The sequence below is a fragment of the Alligator sinensis genome, unplaced genomic scaffold, assembly GCF_000455745.1.
Source record: "Alligator sinensis unplaced genomic scaffold, ASM45574v1 scaffold524_1, whole genome shotgun sequence".
Classification (NCBI taxonomy): Eukaryota; Metazoa; Chordata; order Crocodylia; family Alligatoridae; genus Alligator; species Alligator sinensis.
The window spans coordinates 312,523-325,051 of NW_005842747.1; the positions used below are offsets into that span (position 1 = coordinate 312,523).

Consider the following 12,529-nt stretch of genomic DNA (forward strand, 5'->3'; position numbering starts at 1 on the left):
ACCTGCACCTGTTCAGCCTTCACAAGAGAAGGCTGAGGGGGGACCTTGTGACCATCTATAAACTCACTAGGGGGGACCAGAAAGGTTTGGGGGAGACCTTGTTTCCCCTAGTGCCCCCCGGGATAACAAGGAATAACGGCCACAAGTTGTGGAGAGTAGGTTCAGATTAGACATCCGTAAGAACTACTTCACAGTCAGGGCGGCTAGGATCTGGAACCGACTTCCAAGGGAAGTGGTGCTGGCTCCTACCCTGGGGGGCTTTAAGAAGTGGCTCGATGCCTACCTGGCTGGGGTCACTTGAGCTCAGTTTCCCTCCTGCCCAGGCAGGGGGTTGGACTTGAAGATCTACAAGGTCCCTTCTGAGCCTACTTCTATGTTTCTATGATTCTATGGTGAGGGAGGGAGTTGGGCAAGGACAGGAGTGGGAGGGGGGGAATGGGGCCTCAGGGCTGAAGTGGGTTGTAACAGAGCTATGGGTGGTAAGATGCAGGACGGCCAGGGTGAGGGAGTATTTATATCCAGCATCAGTTTTAATCTAGTAAAGGATCACTTTGACAGGCTGGACACCTTCAAGTCAGCTGGTCCTGACAGATTACACCCTAGAGGACTCAAGGAGTTGGTAGGTGTCATAATCCAACCATTGGCAAAAATATTCAAAAAATCATGGTGCTGAGGTGAAGTACCTGAAGACTGGAAGAAGGCCAATGTGGTACCCATCTTCAAGAAAGGGCGGGTAGACAGACCTTGGCTGGCATGAGTTAGTTGGGGCTGGTCCTGCTTTGAGCAGGGGGTTGGACTAGATGTGACTTCTTGAGATCCCTTCCAACCCTCATTTTCCCTGATTCTATGATTCCCCTATATGAGCACTAAAGCTGCCGTTGCAGTGGGTTATCAGCTGCTGTGTGCTCCTGGGTGAAACAGGAGCAGTGACAGTGTTACTGATCAAAACGAGCATCGGGAAACAGTGGCTACTAATCACCATTGTGTTTGTAATAATTGCGCCTGCTGTACTTTTACATCTGCTCGGTGTCTACTACCTATCTCATTCTCTTTTTCAGACATTTAGCAAGTGCAAAGTCTGGTCTCTCTCATGTATTTTCTCACTGAAAGCCAGGAAAAAGCTCAGAAAATTCTCCGTTCCACAGGTTTGTTTTAAGCATGGAAGCAAATGTAATCAAATGCACAAATTACTCTAAATACATTCATGAGGGTTTTCTAGCTCAGAGCACAAGACCCTGCTTTCTTCCTTTATTGTCTTCTGATGCCTCCAAGTTCTGCACTGTCCTCTACAGACAGCTGACACAATAACATGCGTGGCGTGAACTGAAATGGCGTCTCTTCATAAAATGGTCTCAGTTTAGCTCTGTATCGAGTTTCTGTGTAGAAAGAGAGAGACTGATACATCTGTTTAATTTTGTAGCACTGTTGTGCAAACTGGAGGAGGGGATGCAGAGAGGAGACACATGACTTTACCAACAAAGCCCTGCTAGAGAAGGAAACAGTATTCAGGAAGTGTGACAAGAACTGGGTTTTTTTGTTTTTTATTTTGTTTTTGTGTCTGAAGGACCCAGTTCCTTTCTTGGCTGGGTAATCAGTGCTTGGACTAACCAGGTCTCCAGTGAGACCCCCAAATGCTTCTCACCTTTATGGACACCAAAGTAAAGTGTGGGCTTTCTTCAGGATCACTGAATTCCCCTTGATACAGCAATTCATGAAACACCTGAACATCTCCAAGGGAAAAGCCAAACAAAGGAACATCCCAGATTCACACTAATGGACTGATAATCACCTTTTGGAGCTTTTGACACAGCTAAGGGGGTGGACTGCTGCACGCAGTCTGGACCTCGCTATCTTTCTATCTCTCACAGCTGTGGTTTCCTGTTATTTCTTAGGTTGAGGGGTGGGGTTTCCATTTCCTCCCCAGTCTCCTATGTTTACAGCTCCTTCTGTTTCTTTTAACTGTTATTTCTTGACACTCCTGTTGCATTTATACTCTAAAAGGAGAATGGATTAGACTGCTGTTTTATGGCTGTTGTGCATGGATGTGGGCTTCTATTGAGGCTTTCCAACATGCTGTCAGGGAGTATATGCACAGAGGCTGATTCTCAGCTGTGCCAAGAATAAGCATGTAGAGAAGCAACATTTCATTGAATTCATTAATTTCATAGACATTAGGCCTGGAAGGGACCTCCATAAGATCATTGGGTCCAGCCCTCTCCCCAAGGGGCAGGAAGTCAGCTAGGGTCAAAGGATTCCAGCAAGATGAGCATCCAACTGATTCTGAAAAGTGTCTAGAGTAGGTGCTTGCACCACCTCTGGGGGAGTTTGTTCCAGGCCTTGGGGCTTGGACAGTAAAGTCATTTTTCCTTATGTCCAGCCTAAAATGGTCTTGGAGGAGTTTGTGATCGTTAGACCTTGTCATCCCCTGGGCTGCTCTGGTGAACAGGCATTCCTCCAGATCCTGATGCACACTCATGATCTACTTATAGGCTGCCACCAAGTCACCCCTGAGCCTTCACTTCTCCAGGCTGAAGAGTCCCATAGCTTGCAGCCTTTCTTCATAAGGCCTGTTCTCTTGCCCTCTGATCATGTGCGTGGCTCTCCTCTGGACTCCTTCAAACTTCTCCACTTACTTTCTAAATTGTGGAGCCCAGAACTGGATGCAGTACTCCAGCTGCAGCCTCACCAAGGCTGAATACAGTGGGAGGATAACATTCTGGGTGTTGTTTGAGATGCATTGGTAGATGAAAGCCAGGATTTCATTTGCTTTGCCAGCTGTGGTATCGCATTGGTGGCTCATGTTCATCTTGTGGTCAATCATGACCTCCAAGTCTCTTTCAGTCATGGTGCTAGCAAGTGTAGCACTGCTGAGCCTATAAGTGTGATGCCCACACCCACCCTGAGTTGGAGCACATTGCATTTCTCTGTATTAAATGCCATCAAGTTTTCATCCACCCACCTTGCAAACCTATTGGTCAGCCTGGATCACCAGCCTATCCTCACATGTGGACACTCTTCCCAAAAGTTTGGGACTCTTTAAAAAGGCATTTGGATGTCTATCTTGCTGGGATCATTTGATCCCTGCAGACTTCCTGCCTATGGCAGGGGGGCTGGACTCAATGATCTCACAAGGTCCCTTCCAGCCCCTAATGTCTATGAATCTATGAAAACTATGAAGAGGGTCTCAAGGAATCCCAGAAGGCCACAGCACACTGGTTGAAACTTGGTGGTTTGCTTACTCTGGGCCTCTTGGCCCAACTGTACAGCATGGTAGTTTGTGGTAATTAAGAATTATATACCAATGCTGCTCATTGTTCCTGCCTGTGCAGAGATGTCGTCGCCATCAGACTTGTTCCCACCCCCCAGGTGACCACAGGAACTTGGAGCTGAGAATCTTTCGGGTTAGCAAAAGCAGTGCTGGGAAAAATGCAAGTCCCCTCTCAACCTTTTTTTCTTGAGGCTAAAGAGGCCCAGGTCCCTCAGCCTCTCCTCGTATGGCTTGCCTTCGAAGTCCCTAATCATACGGTTGGCTCTTTTCTGGACCCTCTTAAGTTTTTCCATGTCCTTATTGAAGTGTGGCACCCAGAACTGGATGCAGTTCTCCAACTGTAGTTTCACCAGCACTGTATACAGTGGGAGTATCACTTCCTTAGTTTTACTGATGGCTCATATTCATGTGATGGTCAATCACTACCCCTAGCTCCCTTTCAGCTGTGGTGCAAGTCAAGCTGTCACCACCGAGCCTGTATGTATGTTGAGGGTTGTTTGCTCCCAGGCTGAGCACCTTACACTTGGAAATGTTAAACTTAATCTGGTTCTGGTCTGCCCAACTCTTTAGTCTGTCCAGGTCTGCCTGTATCTGCAACCTATCTTCTGGTGCTCCCATAACTTGGTGTTGTCCGTGAACTTGGCCATCTCCTCTACCTTCTGGGCCCTCAGTATCTCCCCCACTAGTCTCCTAAGCTAATTGAAGTTGGCCCTTCTGAAGTCAAGGGCTTTAGCCTTGGTGTGAGCCCTTGACACCCTGCGTTGGATAGTGAAATTCAGCAGGTGATGTTTGCTATCGCCCAGGTGGTCAAGGACCTGCAGTCCCCTCACCAGGTCATCCCCCATGGCCAGGACCAGGTCCAGTAAGGTTACCCTTAGTGGGGCTGTGCACCTCCTGGATAAGGTGAAGGTCCTGTAATACAGCCAGGAACCTACACGAGTGGTCAGACCTGGCTGTCTGCTCCTCCCAGCAATGTCTGGGTAGTTTAGGTCACCCGTGACAATAACATCCCTTGATCTAACCGCCTCCATAAGCTGACTGGAGAAGTCCTGGTCCAGCTCTTCCCCCTGGCTGGGTGGTCTGTAGTAGACCCACCGTAAGGTCCCTTTCACCACGCCCCCCTTGTAGTTTGACCCATAGTGTCTCTACCCAATCCTCCTCTAACCTGAAGCTAATCCTTGATGATGTGAGGTGCTCTTTGACATAGAGCACAACCCCCTCTCCTTTCCTCTCTGTCCTGTCTCTTCTATCTAGGGTGTGCCCCTGAATGCCTACAGCCCAGTTATAGGTAGGGTCCCACCAGGTTACTGTGAGCCCTACTAAGTCTGGGTTCTTACTCGCAGTCAGGATGCACAGTACCTTCTGCTTACTTCCCATACTATGAGCATTAGTGTAGAGGCACCTGAGGCCTTCTGAGGATGTACGAGCCTCTTTCCCACTCCCAGGACAGTTGTGGCCCCCTACTCCCAGGATGTTGATGCTTACCTGGGCTTCCCTTCCTCTCATCACCCTGCATGCTGATGAAGTATCCTGTCCACTTGAAGTGGCCCCTTCCAGGTTCTGCTGCCTGGACTGAGCTCTGACCTCAGCAGCATCTCAGAACAGAAGTAAATGTAGTCGTGAACCTACAGTGCCGGGCAGTGGATCCCGGGGGTGGGGGTGGGGGGGCGGTGTATTTGCATCTCACACCCACCCTACTTTGATTCCTGCTCCACCCAAATAAAAAACTGCCTGCCCATGGCAGCAGTATTTTTATCCAGGCAGCAGTGATCGAGTGTATTGATGTCATAACTCATTATGGTCTATCTGATTCCTCCTAAACTCTTCATCCCACAGGTTTTAACAATCCTCTTTCTTTTTTAATGGATTTTATTAGCACTAATCAAACTATCCTTTCTTATGCTGTTCTGCTGGCTGTTAGTGGATCCTGATGATTTAGTCCCTGTTGCATAGCCCTGCAGGTTGTTTTTAACTCTAGCTAAAATTATTAGTTCAGGTGCAGAAATAACTTTCAGTGAAGTACTGGATGTGTTGTCAAGATGCTCAAGAAAGCTAGATAGTATTTTATGAATCTGAAAAAGAGATGGATATTTAATTCTAAGGACTACCAGATTAACAAAACAACGTATTTTGATTTATTTTTTGCCTAGTTTTTGTGTCTCATGTACATTAATGCACATTCCAATAAAGTCCTTGCAGTATCAGGACAATGACAGCATCTTTGTCTCTGTGATATACCTGTGGCAAACTAGGGGTGTCTTTCATGTTTTGGGTGTTATAATTGGCAGTTGTGTGATGGTTGTTAATGAAATATTTAAGATGAAATATCTTGTGTGAGCGTTGTGTGACGGTTGTTCATAACATTTTAAAGGATGATTTGGATGGGGATGATTCTCCCTCAAGGAGGGGTTTGGACTAAATGTGACCTCTTGAGGTCTTGTCCAGCTCTATTTTTCTATGATTCTATGAACTGAAACTAGGAAGGATTACAAAAATTTTGGATTTTAACTCAGAAGTGTCTTAATATACTGGAAAGCTAGGCAGTGGGATAAACTTCTACACAGAAAGACCAACGGTGTGACACCTTGAAAAAGATAATCAAGAGCACGACTACAAATTTGGTAATAGTTACCTGAGTGGTGCTGAGATTCGGGGCTTTTGATAGATCATGGGTACTGGATTTATGACCCAGTCCTGATACCTTGTTCTAGGCATACCCAATCCTCAGAGTGACCATGACTTCTCCATTTGATAACAGGCAATTTTTCTTGATACACCATGCTAGCAAATAAGAGTAATGCAGGCAAAGAAAACAAAGTACCCCCAATCCTACTTATATACCAGTTCCAGGGTATCACAGAGTGATGGTACACCTGGCCTTTATATGAGCATCACCCTGTAGTTCTTTGCTTGAATGTCAGATATCTTGGTGGTCAGGTGTTGATGTCCATGCCTCCCCCCCCGCCCCAAACAGATGGGCTGGGCAATATTGGCTGGTGGTGTGCCCTCCACCCATGGTGGCCTCTGGATCCCCACCCTGCTGCTCTGACAATCCCTCCTTTTGTATTATTTTTCTCCTGCTGACTCTTCAATCATTGATTAGTTTCCCTGTGATTTTCATTCTGCCCATGTTCTGTTCTATTAGCATAGCCTTTAGTTTCTCAAACATGACATGTGTAGATGTCAATGTGGCCATTTACTGGTACCTGAATTTGGGCACCTCCTGCCTCCAAATTTGGTCAGTCCACCAACACCAGAAATCCCAGTAGCAACCCCCCCCCCAAAAAAAAAACCAAAAACCCAACCCCATCGATTAAAAATTGCAGCTAGTCACTGTGACCTGTGTTGAATGTTTTCAGTTTCTCAGGATGTATGTGCCTGCTTGTCTCCTACCTTCTGACACACTGTCTTCCTCAAAGGCTGATAACATGAAACTTTGCCACAAACAGACTTTTAGAAATGAATTAACCCTTGAGGTTCCTCTGCACCATTGTTAAAACCCAACCCCATCGATTAAAAATTGCAGCTAGTCACTGTGACCTGTGTTGAATGTTTTCAGTTTCTCAGGATGTATGTGCCTGCTTGTCTCCTACCTTCTGACACACTGTCTTCCTCAAAGGCTGATAACATGAAACTTTGCCACAAACAGACTTTTAGAAATGAATTAACCCTTGAGGTTCCTCTGCACCATTGTTAATACAATATTTACCTCCTGGCCAATTCCTAAAAGCAAATCTTTAAATATTATTTTGTAGCCATCAGGTACAAGATGAGGCAGGAATGGGATGTGGTCAAGAAATAAATAAAGGGGCAAATGTAATTTGTATGATATGGGAGGCAATAGCTCTACTTGGTATTGTTATGCCTCTGGAGCACTGTGTGCAGTTCTGGGCTCCCCATTTTAAGAAGGATGTGGAGAAGCTGGAGAGTCCCCAACAGTTTATTTTTTTAACTCTCCCTGAGCATGTTTACGCGGGAATTTATGCACGCCTAAACCTAACGCACCTTAGCCCCAGGAGTACTAAGGCGTTATGGGCGCGTGTCTACACTAAACTGCCTTAAGGTGTCTCGCTGGCCTGTGGGCATCCCGCCCCGGTCAGCACCATGGACAGCCCCAGACGCCCAGCGCGCCTGGCTCCGGGGCTGGTCAGCACCCTGGACAGCGCCCCCCCCCACCGCCCAGCGCCGGCCCCGGGGGTGGGAGCCTCCCAGCAGGCGGGCTGGGACTGCGCCTGCGCCTGCGCTTGTGCCTGCCTCAGCGCCCGGCACGGGTTTCCCCACTGCAGTGCCCTCCCTCCCGGGCAGGTGCCAGGGCTCCGAGCCGGACTCTGCCCGTGGGACAGGCGGCATGAGCCCTTGGGGGCTCTGTGCAGCTCAGCTCGGGGAGGCGGAGCGCAACAACGCCGGGTGCTCGGTCTTGGAGCAGGGCCAAGGAAAGAGCGGAGCCCCCGGCCGCGTTGCACGCAGCCTGCCCGGGCCGAGCCGAGCCGCTCGCAGCCCCCAGGAGCTTACGCCGTCTGTTCCACGGGCAGTGTCCGGCACGGAGCCCCGGTGCTTGCCCGGGATAGAGACGGGTGGAGCAGAGCACGCCGTGCTGCGCGCTGGGGCCCGCCTGCTAGCCCAGCTCAGGCCTCCAAGGTAGTGTGAATCCCGGGCGGGCAGCGAGTCCCTCCCCAGCAGGCCTGCATTGCCCAGGGAGAGGCGCAAGGAAGCTGCCAGCAAGCCCTGCTGACCCCTTCCACTGCAGGGAATCTGGGTGGGGATTTCCCCTGTGCTTTGACAGGAGCTCTTGCCTCCTGCTCCCTCTCCGACCTGTGCCTGTAATGCATCTTAAAAATGGCTAAGGTGCCTTAGATCACCACATGTAGATGCGCCCTCTCCGCCTGAAGAAGGGTGTTTGTGCTGGAAAGCTTGCAAAGAACATGTGTTCCAGCTATTTAGTTGGTCTAATACAAGGGTGGGCAAAATGCGACCCAGGGGCTGGATGCAGCCCATCCGGCCATTCTATCCAGCCCATGGGGCCCCTAAAATTTTAGAAAATTAATATTAATCTGCCCTGGGCTGCCCGTCATGTAGCCCTCAATGGTTTGCCGAAACTCAGTAAATGGCCCTCTGGCCAAAATATTTGCCTGCCCCTGGTCTAATACAAGATATCACATCTGCACAAAGAACCTTGTCTCCCTGTGTCCTTAGACCAACATGGCTACAACCAGCAGCCCTAACTCACTCCAATAAAGTTATATAAGTTTCTGCTTCGCTTGCTAACTGAGTAATACTGTCCTGGGCCCCTAGTTGATTAGCAAAGCTTCTAGTTTATTTTTATCTGGAGAAAAATATGTGTTGTTTTATATGGGATGATGCACCTCTTTGTCTGCACCCCTCTTTTTCAAAATTCTCAATCCACCAACAGAGGAAATGTCGAGAGGACTAAGCCTATTATCTTGGAGAAAAGGAAATTAAGGGAGGGCTCTGGGAGACAGGTGAAGGACAAAAACACCTTTCAAATGCTCTTCTTCCTTGCTGCAGAGAGCAAGACACAAAGCAATGGCTTTAAAAGCTGTCTGACTTATCACCATGTAATACTCGCCTAAGGGTGAAGTTACACATTTAGTTAGAATGTGCTGCACACTGTTACATGATAAGGGTTAATACCATATCTTGCCTGCACAGATCTGACTTGCCACAAGAGGCCTGGGGAGCTTTAAGGAACAGACTCTTGTCTCCAAGCTTTTGACCTCTCTAAAGGAGCTGTACTTACAAGGAATAAAGTAAAATGTTGATGTGCAATTGGCTTAAGCAGATATTTACAGAAGTGTGTATAGTGAGAGTCAGAAAACATAGGCTGTGATAGGTTTCCTTTATAAAATTCTGGCTGGTTTCTTATGATTTTGGCATAATCTAAAGATGCCTTAGGGAGTCCTGTGTGCTAGGCACTGCACACACAGAAAAATGCACAAAGCATGCCTGGAAGTGCTTACCAAGCACAGACCCCACAGACAGGGAGTTAGGGAAGAGGCACACTATGGCAGAAAGTGCCTCTGGGGAGGAGTTTGGATGCATTACAGCGTGCCTGGCTTCTCCAATCCAAAAACATGTTACAGTATCCAGTTGACACTTTTAGAAAAGCTAAACAAGCTTGTCAGTGTTTGGTCTGTTTGGCACCCTTCAATTAGTCATCTATATAGTTATAATCCACTTCCTGTTAAAACTCTCCCTTGAGTTGTTTTTCTGGTTGAAGCTGTCAGCTGAGTTGTGACGCACACCGCTTGTAAGCAGGAAGGAAAGAACCCTTGCTTCCTCTCTCTCTTTCTCTCTCTCTCTGTTTAGATCTTTCTTTGGGCTGAGAATACTCCTGAGGCAACTTATAAACAGAAGAAATCAGGGATGCCCAGCAAACTTGGCAGGACATCACCATCAAGGAAAATGATGTGGAAACTAGAGATTTTCTAGTGGAAGACCACGTAGAAACACAGATGTTGTGGGGAGAACTCATTTTTCTTCCATAAGACAAGCTGGAAGCACAGAGGTACTGTGAGGTTCTGTGTGTATATATAAGTAGCCTGTTTTGATAGCAAAATCATGACTATAGAGCTGGGGAGAAGGGAGGGAATGAATCATGGATTGTTCTGACCATGAATTGAAAATATCAAGTCTTTCCAAGGTCAGAGTGAAAGAGAGAGCACTTGTACAGGGGAAAAAAATTAGAGAAAAAGGCTAAATTAGAAAAGAAAATGCTTAGAAATTAATGTGGAAAGTTGAAAATCGGATGAAAATTGAAAAAGGAAAAGGTACCAAGAGATGAAATCCAGGTCTGGAGTCCCACTGAGCTGTGCTCAGCATGGGACAAGAGGGAGAGAAAACATGACTGGCTTTTTGGGTCCCATGCCCTGACCTGAGTGCCGGCCTGATGCAGCTCAGAGGAAAGTCAAAGCAGCCCCAGGCTCGCTGCACTTTCAGTCAGTGGTGACAACTGCTGCAGACTCCCAGGAAAGTGAGGATGGTTTTTTCCATTGTCCTGTGGTGCTTCCAGGGTAGTAACTTTTCCTGAGAGATGATTAAAACCTGCCTTGCCACTGTTCAGATCCACTGCCTCATGCTCGCCTTTGCCACAGGGGGGAGAATAGTCTTTTCTTCTCTAACTGCAATCTGAATGCTACCACATCTTGCTGTTCCAGTAACTTACATTTAGGGACAGGGAGCTTAGTGTTCAAGGCTGCAGATGATCCAGAAGTGGGAAGCACTGCAAACACTTGGGTGGGCTGGATTAAAATTAAAGGGATGTTGACAGTTTGGAGAACTGAGCTATATTCTACAAAATGAATTGGACACTGACAAACACCAGGTGCTAGAGCAGGGGAAGAACAACCAAATACAGACAGACAGAAAGGGGAGCAGTTGCCTGGGCAGTAATGCTGCTAGAAAGGATATATGAGGTTGATGGCACATAGACTCAACATGAGACAGCAACAGAATGATATCTAAGAAAAGCAAATGCAGTTTAAGACTGTATTAACAGAAAAAATGTGTGTAAGATGGGCTGATTTGATCATTTTAAACAGAGCTGATTAGACTTCAGCCAGGGGACAGTGCACACTTTGGGTACTGCAGTTTAAGATGGATGTAGTGAAAATGGAAAGACTGAAAAGATGGGAACAAAGATGATAAAGAGGAGGGCAGAAGACAGGCCCATGCTTAGTTTGGGACAAATGGATAGAAGGTATAAACCTCAGGCATCTTAAAATCCTTCCAAGGGTGTTGTGGGATGTCATGCAATTTTAGCTGTGTTATGGGTGCAAAAATAATTCACAAGATAAACTCATAAGCCACATCCAGATGAGTAGGGCCACGCATTTGCAGTGGCACGAATAGTAGCGGCCCAAATTTGTGCTGCTACTGTTTGTTTCAGTACACATCCCTGCACGTGCACTTTGTTGAGGGACAAATTGTCCCTCTTTTCAGGCAGAATGCCTTTGCCCAGCTCCTCCCAGGTCCCAGCATGCTGGAGTACTAGGGTCACAAATGAAATAGTAGAGATGCTCTGGCCAGCACCTAGAGGGTCTTCCTGGAGGATCAAGACTCTATTTGTTTGGGTGCATGCATTTGTCACGCGCTCGTGCTATGTTTGTTTCCAGAAGCGGGTTTTTTTTGCTACTGGGAAGTCCCAGAAGCAAAATTTTCCCCAGTGCTGCAAATTGCAGTACATGGCACATTTTAATTTTCATTTTGTGTGGTTTGTGGCACCATAAAGAAGTTTGTGGTGCCATAAATTGCATGGCCCTGTTTGTCTGGACATGGCCAGAGGTTTCAAATCGGATTGCAGAGTGTTTAAAAACATTCTTCCCAGCTATGGGCTGTCTGAGTTCTTTGCAATAAAAGTGTGCTAGTATTTTTCTGTAGTCAGAAAATGAGTCAAAAGTAAGAGCTGGCATATTTTGAGAGGTGCCTTGAGTCAACTGAGGCATACCTTGACTAAAAAGATTGAGAATCACTGATATAGATAATTGCATTGATATTAAAGGATACTGATATCACCTGTTGCAACAAAACAGTTACATCTGCAATTTCCTATAGTGATGCAAATGGAAACAAGTAAAAACATTGCAATTCTAGCCCTTTTTGGTCCAATATTAAATTTAAATTAATTTAGCTAATTTGTATTTTAACCATAGTAGATCAGTGCAACAGTGCCATAGCCGCACAGCATGTGTTTTGGTTGCTTCACAAGAAGAGTTGACCGGTACCTCCTTATACCCGAAGAATTTACAGTCTGGTCATGAGAGCCCTCTCCCGGGCAGTGGGGAACATGCATTTGTATTAAGTGAAACAGCAAAGGATTACACCAGTGTCTGCTCTAAGGCCAGATGCTGAGAGTTTAATTTTGTACCCCAATTATTATTCCCCATGTCATTCTCCTGAGCTGTGTCCAAGCAAGACCTTGAAGGAGTTGATGGACGTGTCTCTGTTCCCTGATTTGTCACTGACAACTTTCCTTTGGAAACATTTCAGCCAAGCATGGAACGGGAGCAGAAAGAGGATGAATCGCCTATCCAGGGTAAGTAAGTATTCTGCCCTCACTGCAGTCTCAGACGGTGTTTTCCTGTAACGGCAGTTTCTTTCACAGAAACGAGAATTTCAAGGGTGGATCTAGTCCAGCGGTTCTCAGCATTTTTTGAACCAGGAACCATTTGTAAATGTCAATGGCCAGTCCCAACCCAGTGCCATTCAATCCTGACCCACTGCCCCTACCCCCAGGCCCTAGCC

General features: G+C 46.9%; 1 protein-coding gene across 3 annotated transcripts in view; it reads left to right on the top strand.

Moving 5' to 3' along the window:
* Positions 1-9,554: 9,554 nt before the first annotated feature.
* LOC102369332 (GTPase IMAP family member 4-like) overlaps positions 9,555-12,529 on the top strand; it is an 18,166-nt gene continuing 15,191 nt past the window's right edge. For 2 of the 3 annotated variants that reach the window (XM_025216568.1, XM_025216567.1), the window contains exons 1-2: positions 9,555-9,794; positions 12,275-12,320. In XM_025216568.1, coding sequence (XP_025072353.1) covers positions 12,281-12,320 — 40 coding nt within the window. In that variant the 5' untranslated portion in view covers positions 9,555-9,794; positions 12,275-12,280. Of the gene's footprint in view, positions 9,795-12,274; positions 12,325-12,529 lie in introns of all 3 variants that reach the window. The other variant, XM_025216569.1, reaches the window with a different exon arrangement.